General features: G+C 39.1%; 1 protein-coding gene across 1 annotated transcript; it reads right to left on the bottom strand.

The window, feature by feature from the left end:
• Positions 1 to 3,320: 3,320 nt before the first annotated feature.
• On the bottom strand, positions 3,321 to 8,076 carry LOC128519516 (zinc finger protein RFP-like). The gene is made up of 6 exons (XM_053493273.1): positions 7,480 to 8,076; positions 7,289 to 7,384; positions 5,358 to 5,591; positions 5,115 to 5,262; positions 5,013 to 5,039; positions 3,321 to 4,911 (listed from the first exon to the last, which is right to left on the bottom strand). The coding sequence occupies exons 1-6, from the start codon at positions 8,059 to 8,061 to the stop codon at positions 4,367 to 4,369; spliced, it is 1,632 nt and encodes a 543-aa protein (XP_053349248.1). The 5' UTR covers positions 8,062 to 8,076; the 3' UTR covers positions 3,321 to 4,366.
• Between the last annotated feature and the right edge of the window lie 11,353 nt (positions 8,077 to 19,429).

Raw genomic sequence — 19,429 nt, 5'->3', positions numbered from 1 at the left:
GACTGCTGGTCAGGAGATTCCTGGGTCAAGTACTAATGGCTCCAGGTTGCCACTATTGGATAATATCTTTTGCAGTTTTATGCAGATTGAGTTTTAATACTATAGTGTACAACCTACCTCATTTAGAGTACAACTCATTTTTTTTACTAGTGTACATATATTAGCCTTTTATTTATTTATTTATTTATTTATTAATTTTATGTATTTATGTATTTATTTATTTATCTTTCTTCCTTATTATATATTTGTTTTTATTTGTTTGCATGTCTCTCTGAGGCAGGGATTGCACAATTTTGTTGTACTTGTTACAATGACAGTAAAGATATTCTGATTCTGATTTTGAGCTGACAAAAGAATGAGGTTTTATAAGACAGTGATGTCTGAGAGTTTGGATATGACAAATACCTAGCAAGCTGATTATGTTAACCACTAAGCCAGGGTGCCTCTTCTGGGTAATCTCTCGATCATTATATGCCAATTTGAGATTAGATAATGATAATAATTCGTAAATTTTTACATATCTAGTGAACAAAAAATAAAACAATCTGATGTTTGATGTGTACAAGCTAAGTGCAAGCTAGTTTGGTTAGCTCTGTCGCCTTGCATCTCCAGTGTGTTCGATTCCCATCTCTGTTTGATTGGTGCTTGCATGTTCTCTCCGTGTTGGGTAGGTTTCCTTCGCGTAGTCCGGTTTCCTTCCACAGTTCAAAGACATGCACATTACAGATAATTTGGGAATGCCCATTAGCCTAGTGTGTGAATGAGTGTGTGAGTGTACGTTTGTGCCATGTAATGGATTGGCACCTTTGGTCAGTAAGTTGTTTTTTAGAAAATATAATAAAAAGTTATTCAAGGAGGTGCATTGCATTATCTTATTATCACAGTCAATAACTACAGTAGAAAGCTGAGCTGCTCTGTAAGTCTTCTCCATCCCATCCTTGGGAGGACTTTGACAGGGGTTGAGGTCAGAACTCTGTGCTGTCCAGTTTATGTGTGAAAATAATTTCTCTTTCACAAGATTATCATCACAGGCAATCACCTTAAAAACAATAGTAGGTCAGCTACATGTGCTGTGTGCAGTTCGGGCAAAGGAATAAGAGAGATGCCAACAGGTTTTAAAACCTGGGGGGAAGTCAAGGAAGGAAGTCACCTGGGGTGAGTTCTTCTCACACGCTCCTGCAAACCAAATTTGGAACTACTGTCCATCATGTGTCGTCCTTTTTATCTACCTAGGGAGTTTACATCGGTCATAATCAGGACACTTGACCACTGCTATACAATGGTCAAGGATGGCTACAAGGCACAATCTCGCCCTCCGTTTGGTAAATCCGACCATGCCGCCATTTTCCACATTCCAAAATACAAACAAAGGCTGAAACAGAAATTTTCGGTTCAGAGGGAGGTCGCGTGCTGGGCGGACCAATCGGTGGCCGCGTTACTGGATGCACTCAATGACGCAGACTGGGACATGTTCCAAAACAGCTCCGATGATGACGTCAGTGTGTTTACGAAAGCGGTTGTGGGATTCATCGGGAAACTAGCAGATGATACCGTGGAGAAAAAGACTGTTAGAACGTTTTTACAACCAGAAGTCGTAGGTGGATAAAACCATGCGTGACGCTCTGAGATCTCGCACCGCTGCCTACAACACAAGACTCGCGACGGGGGACATGGACCCGTACAAGGCTGCGTCATATAACGTCCAGAAGGCGGTAAAAGAGGCGAAGCAGCGCTACGGGAGTGACTCTAGGAGCCTGTGGCAGGGACTAAGGACAATTACGGACTATAAAGAACCAACAACCGGTATGACGAACGCGGACGCGACTCTGGGAGACGAGCTGAACACTTTTTATGCTCGCTTCGAGGCTGCAGCTAAAGACGCTAGCGATGCTAATGCTAGCGGCGCTAACGGCTGCAGACACCGCCAGCACCAGAAACGTGCTCATCATCACCGAGCATGACGTCTTCAAGAGAGTGAACACCAGGAAAGCAGCAGGACCAGATGGCATCTCAGGCTGTATCCTCAGAGCCTGCGCAGACCAGATAGCACCTGTGTTCACTGAGATATTCAACATCTCTTTATCTCAGTCGGTGATCCCCACATGCTTCAAAGAGTCCATCATTGTTTTTGTCCCGAAGAAACCCCACCCTGCTTCTCTCAATGACTATCGCCCTGTAGCCCTCACCTCAGTAGTGATGAAGTGCATTGAACGCCTGGTCAGAGACTTTATCATTTCTTCTCTACTCGACACACTGGACCCTCTACAGTTTGCTTACCGTCCAAATCGTTCCATAGACGATGCCATCTCTCATCTCCTCCATAGATCTCTCTCTCACTTGGACACTAGAAGGGGGAATTATGTGAAAATGCTCTTCATCGACTACAGCTCTGCATTTAATACCATAATTCCCTCCACACTCACCACCAAGCTGGAGCACCTGGGACTCAGCTCATTTATGTGTCAGTGGATCTCCAACTTTATAACTGGCAGACCACAGGCAGTAAGGATGGGCGGACATGTCTCAGCCTCCATCACTCTCAGCACTGGAGCCCCCTAGGGGTGTGTTCTGAGCCCCCTGCTGTACTCTTTGTACACATACGACTGTGTGGCCACTACCAGCTTCACCACCATCATTAAGTTTGCTGACAGGCCCACCACCGTCGTGGTGGGCCTGATCTCTGATAACAACGAGACGGCCTACCTGAAGGAGATTAGGAATCTGGATAACTGGTGCCAGAGGAACAACCTCCTTCTAAACGTCAGTAAGATAAAGGAGTTGATAGTGGACGTCAGCACTAAGCAGGAGAGGAACTACCAGACCCCCGTCATCAACGAGAGCCCAGTGGAGAGAGTGGACAGCTTCAAATACCTCGGCGTTCACATCACGCAGAACCTGTCATGGTCCTGTCACATCAACACCGTGGTGAAAAAGGCCCGACAGCGTCTCTACCACCTCAGACGCTTGAAAGACTTCCGACTGCCCTCCAAGGTGCTCAGGAACTTTTACCCCTGCACCATAGAGAGCATCTTGATGGGAAACTCTCAACCTGGTTCGGGAACAGCACCATGCAGGACAGACGAGCTCTACAGAGGGTTGTGGGATCAGCTGAGCGCACCATCCGCACCGAGTTTCCTGACCTGCACTCAATCTACAGCAGGCGGTGCTGGGTCAAGGCCAGGAAGATCGTGAAGGACCTCAGCCATCCCAACAATGGACTGTTCTCTCTGTTAAGGTTAGGAAAGCGATTCCGCTCCCTGAAGGCCAACACAGAGAGACTGAGGAGGAGCTTCTTCCCGCAGGCAATACGGTCTCTCAATCACAATCACACCACCACACAGTACTGACCCACACATATGGTTTTTACACACACACTGGACATTCTGAACATTCGTTTACACTATTGGCCACTGCACAACTACACTTCATGGTCATCAAATCACTCCATCACAAGTCACTTTAAATAAATCACTTTAAGCATATTAGTACTGCATAAGTCACTTTAAAAATGTGGATTGCACAACCCTGGACATTACCATTCTTTTATTACAGTTTATTTTAACTCCATTCCACACAAAAATTACATAAATATGTACCTACTCGTACAGCTGCTCTTATTGTTCTATATTTCTTCATATATTCTTCATATATTTTATTTTATTCTTTCCTAAATATATTTACCCTTTATTTTAATTTTCATATGTATTTCCTATTCCTATTCATAGTCTTTTATTTTTAGGTCACGAGCAGTTGTCTAAGAATTTCACTGCATATCGTACTGTGTGTGACTGTGTATGTGACAAATAAAATTTGAATTTGAATTTAAAATATATGTAATATATGTAAACTACCACTGAAATGCCCATATTGATGAAAAGGCCTGCTCACCTTTTGTACAGTTTCACTTTTCTTATTTTACATTTTTGAGCATCAGCTCACGAACCAAATTCGGGAAATTGTCGATTAAAAGTCCACTTACCAATGTTATTTTTACACCAAAATCACAGTGATTCATTTAAAAAAAACAAAAAAAAAACAAAAAACAGTTGTGTTACAATCATGTTCAAAGCTAGTGAGTGATGAGGTTAGTGTGGGATTATGACACATGCTGAATGTTAAAGTGTGATATTCCACCAGTATGGCCTATTTCAGATGCCCTAATGCTGATTAAGAAAAAAAATTAGAAATATTCATATTTACAAATAACTTTTTGACTAACAGGACAAATATATCTAGATATTAGATTTGAATAAAAAAAACTATTAAAATAGTGAATTAGTTGGGATTAAACTTGCTTTAAAGCAGGAGCCAATTTTATATGATGCTAACAAGGCTGAATGAAAATAAAATTTAAAATCAGAACTATTTATATTTGAGTAACAGGACAGATAATCAGTGGTGCTGAATTTTCACCTTCATCATCAGTACAGGGGCTGAATATTGGAAATAGTTTCCCTGTAAAAGTCTGACCAGTGAAAGAGTAGATATGTGACTTTGCATCAACATCATAGAAGGAGACCAGACCCTCCTCATAATCCACAAACACCCCCACCTTCTGAGGAGCCTGTTTTAAATAGAGGGAGACAGGAGTCGAGTCCAGAGCCCCATACTCAGTCTCATTTCTCAGCAACACACACCAGAATCCATCTTCAGGACTGAGTGTAATCCCCCCTTTCCTGTTAATGGACTCTCTGACCACTCCTAAATCCCACTCAGTACTCCATCTGACCTGCACCTCATAGTAAAATCTCCCTGAGGAGAATCCCTCCTTTCCCAGGACATCAGCACAATAATCAAACCTCTCTGGGTTATCTGGGAGATTCTGTTCTGTGTCTCCATGTGTAACTTGTTTCCCATCATCAGACAGGATAAGATAAGGATTCGCTGTATCAGGATCCAGAGTCACATCCACTGAGAGACAGAAACACAGCGAACATCAGGTTTATCATTGCACAGTTTGTAACAGTGAAGAAATATATATTTAGTCATGTGATCAATAAGAGCTCACAAACCTGCATATTGTTTAATTCTCTTCAGTTCTGTTGGGAAAATAAGACAGGTACAGTACTTTTATTAACAGGATGTTTATGAATTTTAGCAAATGTAGTACTGACCAGTCTCATCAAGCTTCTCCATTTCCTCACTGAGAGTCTCCTGGATCTGAGACAGAGCTCTCCTCACAGTCTCCACACTTAGACGAGAGTTAATAGTGACATCAGTCCAGTCCTGGGTGTGTGGAGGGCTGCACAGTGACGGGTAAATCTACAGTACAGCAGGAGAGAGGAGAAATCCCTCAGCATGGGGACTGCTGTCCTGTCATGTGCTGCATTGCTATTGAGAAACAGAGGGACTCTGACCTGTAGGAGGTGGAGGTGATCCTCAGTGTGTGAGAGCTGCTCCAGCTCAGTGTTTCTCCTCTTTAGCTCAGTGATTTCCTGCTTCAGATCTTTAATGAACTCTTCAGCCTGCCTCTCTGCTGCTTTCTGCTTCTTCTCCATCACCTTAAGCAGTTCAGCCTGGCTTCTCTTAATGCAGAGCATCAGAGCACTGAAGATCTCCACAACATCTGCTTTCTCCTTTTCTGTACTTTTCTAACAAATCAAGCTAAAATATTTTATTTCATATGATTGTATCAGGACTCCACTTACAGTGGTGTGAAAAACTATTTCCCCCCTTCCTGATTTCTTATTCTTTTGCATGTTTGTCACACTTAAATGTTTCTGCTCATCAAAAACCGTTAACTATTAGTCAAAGATAACATAATTGAACACAAAATGCAGTTTTTAAATCTTATTAAGGGAGAAAAAAAAACTCCAAATTTACATGGCCCTGTGTGAAAAAGTGATTGCCCCCCTTGTTAAAAAATAACTTAACTGTGGTTTATCACACCTGAGTTCAATTTCTGTAGTCACCCCCAGGCCTGATTACTGCCACACCTGTTTCAATCAAGAAATCACTTAAATAGGAGCTACCTGACACAGAGAAGTAGACCAAAAGCACCTCAAAAGCTAGACATCATGCCAAGATCCATAGAAATTCAGGAACAAATGAGAACAAAAGTAATTGAGATCTATCAGTCTGGTTAAGGTTATAAAGCCATTTCTAAAGCTTTGGGACTCCAGCGAACCACAGTGAGAGCCATTATCCACAAATGGCAAAACCATGGAACAGTGGTGAACCTTCCCAGGAGTGGCCGGCCGACCAAAATTACCCCAAGAGCGCAGAGACAACTCATCCGAGAGGCCACAAAAGACCCCAGGACAACATCTAAAGAACTGCAGGCCTCATTTGCCTCAATTAAGGTCAGTGTTCACGACTCCACCATAAGAAAGAGACTGGGCAAAAACGGCCTGCATGGCAGATTTCCAAGGCGCAAACCACTTTTAAGCAAAAAGAACATTAAGGCTCGTCTCAATTTTGCTAAAAAACATCTCAATGATTGCCAAGACTTTTGGAAAAATACCTTGTGGACCGACAAGACAAAAGTTGAACTTTTTGGAAGGTGCGTGTCCCGTTACATCTGGCGTAAAAGTAACACAGCATTTCAGAAAAAAGAACATCATACCAACAGTAAAATATGGTGGTGTTAGTGTGATGGTCTGGGGTTGTTTTGCTGCTTCAGGACCTGGAAGGCTTGCTGTGAAAGATGGAACCATGAATTCTACTGTCTACCAATAAATCCTGAGGGAGAATGTCCGGCCATCTGTTCATCAACTCAAGCTGAAGCGATCTTGGGTGCTGCAGCAGGACAATGACCCAAAACACACCAGCAAATCCACCTCTGAATGGCTGAAGAAAAACAAAATGAAGACTTTGGAGTGGCCTAGTCAAAGTCCTGACCTGAATCCTATTGAGATGTTGTGGCATGACCTTAAAAAGGCGGTTCATGCTAGAAAACCCTCAAATAAAGCTGAATTACAACAATTCTGCAAAGATGAGTGGGCCAAAATTCCTCCAGAGCGCTGTAAAAGACTCGTTTCAAGTTATCGCAAACGCTTGATTGCAGTTATTGCTGCTAAGGGTGGCCCAACCAGTTATTAGGTTCAGGGGGCAATTACTTTTTCACACAGGGCCATGTGGGTTTGAATTTTTTTTCTCCCTAAATAATAAAAACCATCATTTAAAAACTGCATTTTGTGTTTACTTGTGTTATCTTAGACTAATAGTTAAATGTGTTTGATGATCAGAAACATTTTGTGTGACAAACATGCAAAAGAATAAGAAATCAGGAAGGGGGCAAATAGTTTTTCACACCACTGTATGTGTTTGTTTTGAAGGAGAGACTCACATTATTGAGATCTACAGAGTGTTTAATTTCCTCAATCTTTTTCAGTCGCTCCTGGATCATCTGCTGAACTTCTGCTTGTGTCTTTTCCATCTCAGTCTGAGAAAAATAAAGATCCTGTATAAACGTTGGACACGGTTTATGTAAACAATTTTTAAGGTTTTACTATCCATTAATAAGTTTCAGTCTCTCACCTTCTTTTCTGCACTCTCCTCCTCTATAAGAACAGTGTTGTGAGTTTTGTGGTCTCCCTCAGTACAGAACCGACAGACACATATCTGGTCGTCTCTACAGAACAGCTCCAGGGGTCTCTCATGTTTCTGGCAGATGTAGTCCCCCAGGTTCTCCACAGGCTCCATCAGTTTGTGCTTCTTCAATGAAGACACTCTCTTATGAGGTTCCAGGTGAGTCTTGCAGTAAGAGGTCATACAGGTCAGACATGACTTCACAGCTGCACATTTCTTTTCACAGCAGGCCTCACAGAGCACCAGAGATTGGGTGGGTTTTTCTGCAGCACTGCTGGATTTCACCTGAACTGACTTCTTAAATGAAGCAGCCAGTCCAGAGATGAATGTATTCACACGTAGTTTAGGGCGTTTAGGGAATTCCTCCTTACACACTGGACACTGACAGTGTGAATTGCTGTCCCAGAACTCTTTGAGACAGATCATACAGTAGTTGTGTCCACATGGAGTAGAGACTGGATCAGTGAACACATCCAGACAGATGGAGCACTGGAGCTGATCTTCACACAGGACACTGTTGGAGGAAGCCATGACTGACACAGGAGACAAGATGAGAGTTTAATTTAGAGAACTTTACACATCCTTACAATACACACACACACAGAGACACACATACATACACAATATATATATATATATATATTATCCAAACAAGGAATAAAATAATCAGTGTTGTGCTTTTATGGGAATATAATCAAGGATGGTGTATGTGATTATAAAAGTATAGTTACTAGTTGATTCTTTCTTTTCTATACGAGCATGTGTTAAAGTGTTTATTTCCCTTCATATTAGAGAAATTTGTTTACAGATTTTAATCTTTATAGTTACATTTAGTTGCTTTTTTAAATCAAAAGCAGTTAAATTAACTAATATTAATCATTTAAAGTTTTTTTTGTTCAGAATTATTAATGATAAATGTATTACCAGAAAATCTCACTGCAACCTAAATACATATATATAAAACACATACATGTAATCAGAGAAAAACTATTTTATTGGGTGATAAAATATTGTTTAAGGTAACTGCGCTTTAAATAAACACATAGGAAACACTTGAACTGTAACAAACCCAGTGAACTTTGAGCAGTTAGTAAATGACCAAACAAACAGTATTTACTGATAGAAACAGGAAGTCGTCTCACTGTTCACTGTATATTAAATCACTTTATAATCACCTTTACATGCCCGCTATTTATCTGACTCTGGTATTCAGTTACAGCAGTACTTTATTGTTTACTTTAAAATCATTTTGTAAGTGTTTGACTTTTCCTGCTCACTTACAGTTCAGCTGCTGTGATTTTGGTTCCTTGAAGAAAGACTGAGAAGCTTCAAACTGGAGATTGTGTCCTGCTGAAACCTGATGAATACTGATGAGATAACGGATTCACACTTCACTTTCGTTTCACCTGAGTGACATTATTAGGCCACGCCCCCCGCATTCTAGAATATTAATTCATTCCGCAGTTACACATTCTCCAAAGAAACTACAGATAAACATTACACATCTTGTCCACATTAATGCAATAAGCCTTTTTAAATGTTCACTAAAACACTTACTGAGTCATTTCTCTGTTTTTTTTTTTGGGGTTGAGGAAAACACTTTAAGCTCAGTGGTTAAGGCATTGGACTACGGTTCGGAAGATCCCAGGTTCAAACCCCACAACCACCAAGTTGCCACTGTTGGGCCCTTGAGCGCGGCCCTTAACCCTCAACTGCTCAGATGTGTAATGAGATAAAAATGTAAGTCACTCTGGATAAGAGCATCTGCCAAATGCTTTAATGTAAATGTAAATGTATTGTAGAATAGATGTGGGCCAGATGTGGGCTGGACTATGTTGCTGTCTGTCTAGAATTTCAAACATAAATACCTGCACAGTAGTGTATTGTTGCAAATCTATATAAGATACAGTTAAAGTATGCATACAGAAAGTCAAATTACACTGGCTCACACAAAGATAAGTGGATCATTTAATTAGTAACGTGTCAGAAATGAATGACAATGTGGTTCATATATGAAAAATATAATTTAATTCTAGACATATCTCTCATTCTAAGGGGTTTAAATAGCAAATATTTACTTCATAACTGATGATCAAGGATTTTACCAAAAATAAAATTAATAGTAAAAACATAAAACAGTTGTTATTCAGCACCACAGAGATCTGATATGAGGTGTTTACTGATGTAGATGAGGGTTCCACATGCAGGTTACTGATACAGAAACTATTAAGTTAGCATGCTTGCCCATGTTTTGTTTTGGTAAATGATCCTCAGAGGGATAAACCTAATCTTTGATGCACAGTTTTTGGGTTCATTTTACATGGTCATGGCTTTTCAGACAGCTCCCCTTAAACACTAAAAGATCATCAAACATGCTGCTTGATAATCTCAATAAAATGTGTTAAGATCTCTCTCACAGATGATACATTTGGTGACTTGTGCATCAATCAAATATTTAATTATTATAAATCATAAAAAAATGTGTAAAAATCTAAACACACTAGCAGTTGAAAAACAGCTATGGTACTTTTGTTAACAGGAGCTTTATGAATTTTACTAAATGGAGATAAACATAGAGAAAATGTTTAAACTTTTAAATGGTTCATTAGACTCAACTGCACAATTAACTTATTTTGAGTGGTAAATACCTATAGTTTTAAATATATGTAAATATACATCATCATTGATTCCAATGTGCATTCTGATGTTAAAAAAAAATGTTGCTGTATTTTTGATAAAAAAAATCTTCAGGCAGTACTACACTCAAAAAAAATAAAAATGGCAGGTTGTGCACTTTACATAATATAATTACTTACAGCATACTCATAATAATCGTGTTTGTTGATTTAAATGTTTTCTTCAATTATGGTTAATGTAATTTTGTCTCATCTTGTATGGGGGACAAAACATGACAATTATAAATAAATAAATGTGTGAATAAATAAGTAAATATATAAATAAATTAATACATACATACAATATACCTTGGAAAAATGCTAAGTGTATTCCTTCTTTTGTTTATTAACATATTTCAAGATTTATTTATTTCTGAATTTTCACATTTCTTTCTTTCTTTATTTTTGTGTTGTCACATTTCTTTATTTATCTATTTTAGATTTTCCACATTTTTACATATATTTATTTCTACATTTCCACATTTCTACATGTATTTATCTGTCGCTGTATGCTGATAAAGTAGGAAACCATGATAGGGTTAAATGAAGTAAGATTGTTTCGACTCAACTAGTAATGCCTTAGCTTGTAATCACCTGTGTCTGGCAAATATGGCGTATTTTTTTTTACAACCTGCCTCTAATGAGTTAAAATCATTAGCCGGTGAAATTGAGAACCTCGCAGCTAATGACTACGTTTTATATCGTGTTGAAAGATTAATGGACGATTTAGTTCAGCTTGATGCTGAGATGGATGTTGACCTTAACCAAACTGTGTTTGACGGTCTTCCAAGAAGTTGTCCCCCAACTTAATATCCTCACTCAGAAAGAGAAAGGAGACGTTGGGCGTCCACAATGCATCTTACCTGCACCTCATAGTAAAATCTCCCTGAGGAGAATCGTTCCTTTCCCAACACACAGTCACAATAATCAAACCTCTCTGGGTTATCAGGGAGATTCTGTTCTGTCTCTCCACGTGTAACTTGTTTCCCATCATCAGACAGAATGAGATAAGGATGAGCTGTATCAGGATCCAGAGTCACATCCACTAAGAGACGGAAAGACAGCGGACACCTGCGGCTCAATCGCGGTTTCGACTAAGGCTGGGACCACCTACCTTATCAGCATACAGTGACAAATAAATGTGGAAATGTCAAAATGCATTTTTATATAAACAAATATATATAAAAATGTGGAATATCTAAAATAGATAAAATTTTCTAAAATATACATGATTAAATATCTCATTGTCTTATGCTATTGATTGTTTTTGTCAAATTCTAACCAAGTACTGATTTATACACATAAACAACTACAATATTAAATGCCTTCTGATCATCTAATGTTAATTCTAACACAACAGTCACTACTTCCCTGTAGTTTGTTTAGGGCATTCTAAAGCCTTGATTCTTTTATTTTGAGCCATACTGATGTAGATTTACTTGTGTGATTTGGATCATTGTCCTGTTGCATGACTGACTTTCGACCAAGCTTTAGCTGTCAGACAGATAACCTCACATTACCCTCTAGAGTACTCCAGTGTGACTTAATGACTGCAGGGTCCTGTGGATGTAAAACAAGTCCAAGTGTTCATGTTTGCTATGTTCAGCTATCATTATTAAATATAAATAATATTAAATATATTAGGTATAAAAAGGTATATGGGCTTTATTAAAATGTCCATGTATTTATGGGCTGAGGAAAAAAAATCTCCACTAGTGTGAAGCACAGGTACGGCATAAGTACAGACTGAGACCTACAGGAACATAATCAGGAATAAAAACACCAACATAAATAATAATAATAATAATAATAATAACAATAATAATAATAATAATAATAATATTCTCATCATCCTCCATCATCCTCCTTTTCTTATAAAGAATATAATGGTTTAAAACAGACAGAATTATGCAAAAAAAAAAAAAAATCTTTCCAGTTGTGTTTGACTAATGGTACTTACATTTACATATACATACATTTGGGCATTTGGCAGACACTCATCCAGAGCGGCTTACATTTTTATCTCATTATACATCTGAGCAGTTGAGGGTTGAGGGCCGCGCTCAAGGGCCCAACAGTGGCAACTTGGTGGTTGTGGGGTTTGAACCTGGGATCTTCCGAACCGTAGTCCAATGCCTTAACCACTGAGCTACCCCTGGCCCCCCGGGTTATTAACCTAGTTATTAACCTAGTTAACCCAGTGTAAGTATCTATCCAGTGATGTAAACTTTAAAGCATTTTTGTAAGTCGCTCTGTCTGCGAAACGCCTAAATGTAAATGTAATACTGTGGCGTGGGCGGGGCGGCGGCTGACGACCAGCATGCCTTGCGGGGATGTCGGTGTGTTCACCATATTGGGGAAAGGTGTTTGGGTTAGTGGCTTCGGCCCTGTTTGTGTGTGTGGGGGTGTGACGTGTGAAATGTGCTTCAGTTCAGGCTGACGCTGAATTGGATGTAGGCTCCTGAGTGAAGGTGCTGCTCATGCCATACCTGCTGTGTGCCTAATAAAGTACTCCCAGCCATTGCATTGGGCAGCAAATCAGCTCACTCGTCTCTCCAGCATTCTTTCCGGCATAAAAACGCTACAATACTTTGTCTAGACACAAACCATTCATGTTGTCAACATTTCATACAGTACAGCAGGGGGCAGTAGCGAGACCCCAGCTGTCATGAACAGCTAATGAAACCGAATAGTAAGACGAATCAAACTACATCTGCGGAAAGTTAATGACTCTCCACCCGTGCGCGTGCGTGTTACCCCCCTGCAGTTCTGTTTGTTTAGACAGAGGAAAATCAACACCCGAAAAAGGGCAGATTTATCCTCAGATATTAGTTTTTTTTCGCCAGTACATATTTTTATATGTGATAATATATATGGTATTTAATTTTGGCCTGCTTCTGTAGTTTTAGAGAGTCCGAGTGTTTTATACTGAAGTTAGCTAACGGATTTAGCCGCGTGTCACAGGTCGGTCCACTGCGTATATTTACATTATTTTATGGCAACAAGTATATAAGTAGCAGTGGTGGCTGCTAGCTTTTGAAACAGGGGAAGCTCATATTAGACCTTTATCATAAAATTAATTATCTTATTTGTACGTAAATTCTGCCCTCCGTTCCTTTTTAGTTTCCCCTTCCATGAGCTACTTTAATTATATGAACGAACTAACCTTGCAATGCTGAAACAAGAAGCAGAGTCAAGAACGCTATAGTATGTTTTTTTTATTATTTAAAGAATGATTTGTACAAACAAAAAATGGTTTATATCACCAGCAAACAATACAGACTGCAGCAGCTCATCACACCACTTCACCTGCAAATCGGCATGGGACTAAACTCAAATCTCTGTAGCGCTGATGTATACTTAAGACATGCTGTCAATCAAAAAAGGGGTTCCGTCCATTAAACAGCTCCTTTAATCATCATTCAGCAGTCCAGCGTCCTGGCCCACCCACTGCTCCATTCACTCCCAGAGAAGCTGAAATTCCCTGGAAGTGACGATTTTGGTGCATTTATCCAATTACCGTCCAGCTCTGTGCCCATAGAGCTCCAGTGAAGCTGGGCTACAGGAGGGTTTAATGCGCTGTGCTGCACGGAAATGTATGACAAGAAAATCGCGTCAAACAATCTACAATAAATACCTAAATCTGAACGAGCTAGTCATGAAGTTGAACGCGTTCTAGCGCACTTTTATTAAAACCAATATGAATATGACAGTGCATATATGAGCATTTATTTTCTGACATAGTAGAGGAAGCGGACCTTCCCTTGCAGCCTTAGACAAACACTATATGCTATACATACACCCTATGCACTATGCTATACATACACCCTAAAAAATGCTGGGTTAAAAACAACCCAATCTGGGTTGTTTTTAACCCACCTGCTGGGTAACTATTGGACTAACTAAATGCTGGGTTAATTTAACCCAGCAAAATGGGTTATTTTTTTAACCCAGCAAAATGGGTTAAATATTCAACCCAAATGCTGGGTCATATTTAACTATAATGCTGGGTTAATTCTACCACATAAATTGGTTATATGTTCTACCCAGATGTTGGTTCATTTTAACTGGAATGTTGAGTTACAGTAATTCTACCTCACAAATGTTATTATTATTTTCATGTTTTACAGTGAATCTGTAAAAAAAAAAAAAAAAAAAAAAAAAAGACCCACGTCTATTAAACAGCCCAGGTTCCGTTTTAACATACAAACACTGTCTATGACTTTTCAAGTAGGCCTCGCTATTTCATAGCAACATTACAAAAAGTCCTATACAGGTGCACACTACTTTAAATAGTTAATGTCAAAAATATAAAATGCCTTGAAGCACACATCAACCGGCCCAAGTAGTGTGCATTGCTCCAGAGCCTGTCCCACCAGAATGACGAATGCCTGAGAGCAGCGCTGGTCATCATCTCCCAACGTCAGGATGTACAGTAGGGGTACGGCCTTGACCCTTCAGCCTGCTGGAGGTATTCCACCATGTTGGTGCCAACCTTAGAAAGAAATGAAAAAAAGTTAAAAAATGGTTAAATAACAAAGATTAAACTGAACAAGACTATCAATTTAATGTGTAATAGGATTTATACTAAATAAAAAAATGACAAAGCTAGGGTATAGGTAACCTGAAACAAAAACATGGAGACAGCCACTACCAAAAATAAAATAAGCAAAATAAGCATGGCTTTTGGGATAAAGCTCATATATAAGAGCTTTATCAGACTAGTTGATCTTGTGGTCTGCGTTGATTTTAAGCTAATTACCGAGGAGATGCATTGTCATAGCTGGGGTCATACTGGCACATTACAATCACCCAAATATTAATACTTCCATCTAGTAGTTATCTGTACACCTGACTGATAGTTAATTTAGTCTGAGTCACAAGCAACTTTGGTTAAAGAGGGCTACCTGGTTAATTAAGTCACAAGCAGCTTTGGTTAAAGAGGGCTACCTGGTTATTTTACATGCAGCAGTCATATTTGCATACTACTTGCCAAAGGGGGAAAGGTGTAAAATATTGTTATAACTCGGGAGAAACGCGGGCGACTTTTGACCGCAGAGTAAATTACTAGCTAGTGAAAATCGTGAGGGTTAGCAGGTGTGTATATTTGTGAGAGGCTCAGTGTTTTGTAACACCCCAGCATTTTATTGTCTCAGATAGTGAGATTAATAAAGTTCTAATGTTAACTAAATGCTAGCGTCATGCTAATACTACAGTTACAGTTTCTTCACCCTGCAAACATTCTACAGAGAAAGATAAAAAGCTCAGACATCTTATCCGTTTCTTTCACACACAGGTGGGGTTCTGTGGCTAACTATAGCAGCTATTGTCAGCTAAATTATCTTACCTCAGACCAGCCTGAAAGTTTAAGTGTAACCTTAACACGGTAACAGTAATAAATCTTACGTATAGTAATAATTTTTCAGTCATATGTGACTTAGGTGAGTGAACATGTGTATACAGACCTTGTATTTAACGCCATTTTCCCTTAAATGAACCGTCATCAGCGGTGTGGGAGCTGAAGAGAGACACGAAGCTCTGACTGACAGCCGCTGAATCCACCGGTGAACTTTGGGGGAGGAGCCAATCAAACTTTAACCCAGCAGCTGGGTTACACAAAAACTACCCAACTCTCTGTAAATAACCCAGAAAAATTACCCAACAGCGGCAACCCAGCGCTTGGGTAGAAAAACAACCCAGCGTTTTTTAGAGTGTAGGGAAATGCGGAAAAAGGCAAAATAAAATAAAATAAATTGTTGAAAAACATACGCGGAAATTTTCGCATTTCTTCATAAACCACATGGAGTTCTTTTTAATCCGACGTTGTGCAGTCAGAGAGTGAACCCGGTAGCAGCGGGCTTTCATGTGCAGTTTCCGACACACTGCCCCCACAGGTTAACACACAAACTACAGTTGGGGCTGCAGGCTGACGTTAGACAGAGACAAACGAACGCCGGTGTAGAAATCAGTCGAGCGCCACTACAAAACGCAACATAAACGTCTAGGACATTCAGAGCACGTTTGTTTATCCAAAATTTAACGCCCGTATGAACAAGGCCTTACTTATATCTGTGGTTTGAACAAAACATTGTAATAAGATGCTTGATAAAAGGGTTGGGTGGTACATCAGTAATTATACAGATATATCTTTTTAAATAAACTGAATTTCTGCAGTATTAACTTTAAATTGATCTTTGTGTCTACCTAAATGAAGATCTGGACAGTTTCTTCAAAGAATATCTGGTAGGTAATGCTAATAATTACTGTAGAAGTAACGGTATCGTTGGGCTCTTCAGAATACCAAAAAATATTTAGCCTTCAAAAATTACAAGTTAAAGCTGCTATTAGATGGCATCAGATCACAAGTGTACTTAGGAAAGTGTTTTTAAGTTTGTGAGAAATCAGTGTGAACTAAAAGTTAGTGATTAAATACTAAACAACATTTACAAAGAAAATGCAAACAGGCTCTTTGGAATTCTGTATTAGTATTTCTGTATTCATCAATAGGATAGAAATGGCCGTGCTGCAGAGAGGGATCTTGAACATGTTGTATTTGGCATTTACAGCATCAATGTTGAGGGAGGTGATGCCACGACTACTCCAGTTGTTGAAGTGCTTCAGGATTTGGAAGACATTGCTACTGCATGTGCGCTCTTAATGGGTAGAATATATGCAGTGAACCTCAGGAACTGAAAATATTCTTTGAGGTACTGCAGAAGATCTTTCTCTAGCTGGATGCTACCAGACTTTCACCAAAGGTACAGATGCTTAAAAACAAATTTTATGAGTAAACCAACATCAAGCACTTGAGTTTGTTGAGTTCCACATGAAGGCCTTTTTTTCACTTATTGGAAATGTTTGGATGTTTTGTTTTGGATGTAATATATTTAGGCTTTGCATTTGCATATTTGCATTTTTAATAGGGGGGACTGTTTGTTTTGGATAGCAAAAAATAGGGTAAATTATGTTAATTGTATGTTAATATGGTAAATTAACTAATGTTTAGTTGGTATTATTGACCCTAAGGACAAGGTTGTGCATTTTATTTTCACAAGATTTTTTTTTCTTATGTAAAACATGTCCAGAATACTGTTGAAAGAAAAGTTAAAGATAACCAACTCATGTTGTTTTTTTGTTAAACACAATCCGCTGCCCCCCCCCCCCTTCTTTAAATGTGTCAAAGTTGACAGTAAAGTTAAAAAACTTGAATATGTTGAGAAATATATCTATAGAAAGCCTAAAGGGTCTACTTTTAAATGATGCAAGTCACTTTGAAAACTAATATTCTCAGTTTATGTAATCTGTATGAAACCAAGAAGAGGCACTGAATTTCTGTCGCACTTGAAAACTATGGAATAAGATCACTGTCAAAAATATTCGCGTGTAAAAAAAAAGGATTGTGTGTAATTTTCTGTTTTGTCTGAGTTGGATTCCAAAATCTACGGCCCCGACAGCTTACAGATACGAGATTTTGTGTGTTTGTTACAATACAACTCTGAAATATACGACTCTGACCGTTGACAGACACAAAACTCGTTTTTACAACTCCTCTGTCACACGGACGAATTGCGAAATTACGCCCACGAATGCTGTGTGTTAAACCACTGTTAAAAAAACGGCATCAAGGCCACATGCACAGGCATTACTATCCGAGGGAAGAGGAATCGATTCGGCGCATGCGTCCCGCCACCGTTTTAAACTCCTAAAATCTTAGCAACTATAGTTAAAACATCTCTGAAATTTTACTTCTCTTAAACATGTCCGAATCTGTGAAAAAAAAAAAAAAAATTACCTGAGACGATAAAAGAGCGCTCGGCTGCTGATCTGGCATTTTGGCGCCAGTGGTTTAAAACAGTTGCGGGGAGCATACGCCGAATCGATTGCTATATATATAAACTTCCGTGAAATATCGACAATTCGCCAAACATTCCCACATTTATAATCAGCGATATTTTATAAGGAAATTTAGGGATTTAGCTCTACTTAATTTTATAACGTTTTGAGAAATTTCATTAGTTCGTTCATTCTATTTGAAACTTCTGAACTGTCGGATGTTTTAGTGTGACAGTGCTTTAGATGGAGCAGATCTATGCTAAAACAATGTAATGACCCCTCCTGCGGATATAAAGCTTTATTATTGGGTTTGAATGAATCAGATCTGCCTTTGAGTAAAAAAAAAACTGTATTTTGTTTGGTTATATTTAGAATTTTTATAGCAGAACAAGAAGATGACAGTTTGGTCTGTGCAGTTAGTGCCAGTGGTGGACTGGCCATCTGGAGTACTGGGAGTTTTCCTGGTGGGAATGTATAAAATGACGGAAACCATACACACTAAAAAACGCTGGGTTGTTTTTTCTACCCAAGCGCTGGGTTGCCGCTGTTGGGTCATTTTTCTGGGTTATTTACAGAGAGTTGGGTAGTTTTTGTGTAACCCAGCTGCTGGGTTAAAGTTTGATTGGCTCCTCCCCCAAAGTTCACCGGTGTATTCAGCGGTTGTCAGTCAGAGCTTCGTGTCTCTCTTGAGCTCCCACACCGCTGATGACGGTTCATTTGAGGGAAAATGACGTTAAATACAAGGTCTGTATACACATGTTCACTCACCTGAGTCACATATGACTAATAAATTATTACTATATGTGAGATTTATTACTGTTACCGTGTTAAGGTTACACTTAAACTTTCAGGCTGGTCTGAGGTTTTTCACTAGCTAGTAATTTACTCCGGGGTCAAAATTCGTCCGCGTTTCTCCCGAGTTATAACAATATTTTACATTTTACACCTTTCCCCCTTTGGCAAGTATGCAAATATGACTGCTGCATGTAAGCTAACCAGGTTTAAGTCAGCTGTACAGATAACTACTGGATGGACCCACCCATCCATCCATTAATATTTGGGTGATTGTAATGTGCCAGTATGACCCCAGCTATGACAATGCATCTCCTCGGTAATTAGCTTAAAATCAACGCAGACCACAAGATCAACTAGTCTGACTAATATATATATAAGCATAGCATATATCCCAAAAGCTATGCTTATTTTGCATATTTTATTTTTGGTAGTAGCTGTCTCCATGTTTTTGTTTCATGTTACCTATACCCTAGCTTTGTAATTTTTTTTATTTAGTATAAATCCTATTACACATTAAATTGATAGTCTTATTCAGTTTAATCTTTGTTATTCAACCAATTTTTAACTTTCTTTCATTTCTTTCTAAGGTTGGCACC

Source organism: Clarias gariepinus, chromosome 1, assembly GCF_024256425.1.
Source record: "Clarias gariepinus isolate MV-2021 ecotype Netherlands chromosome 1, CGAR_prim_01v2, whole genome shotgun sequence".
NCBI lineage: Eukaryota > Metazoa > Chordata > Actinopteri > Siluriformes > Clariidae > Clarias > Clarias gariepinus.
Note: the sequence above shows the minus strand (reverse complement) of the source record. Positions and strands in the feature narration are given on the sequence as shown.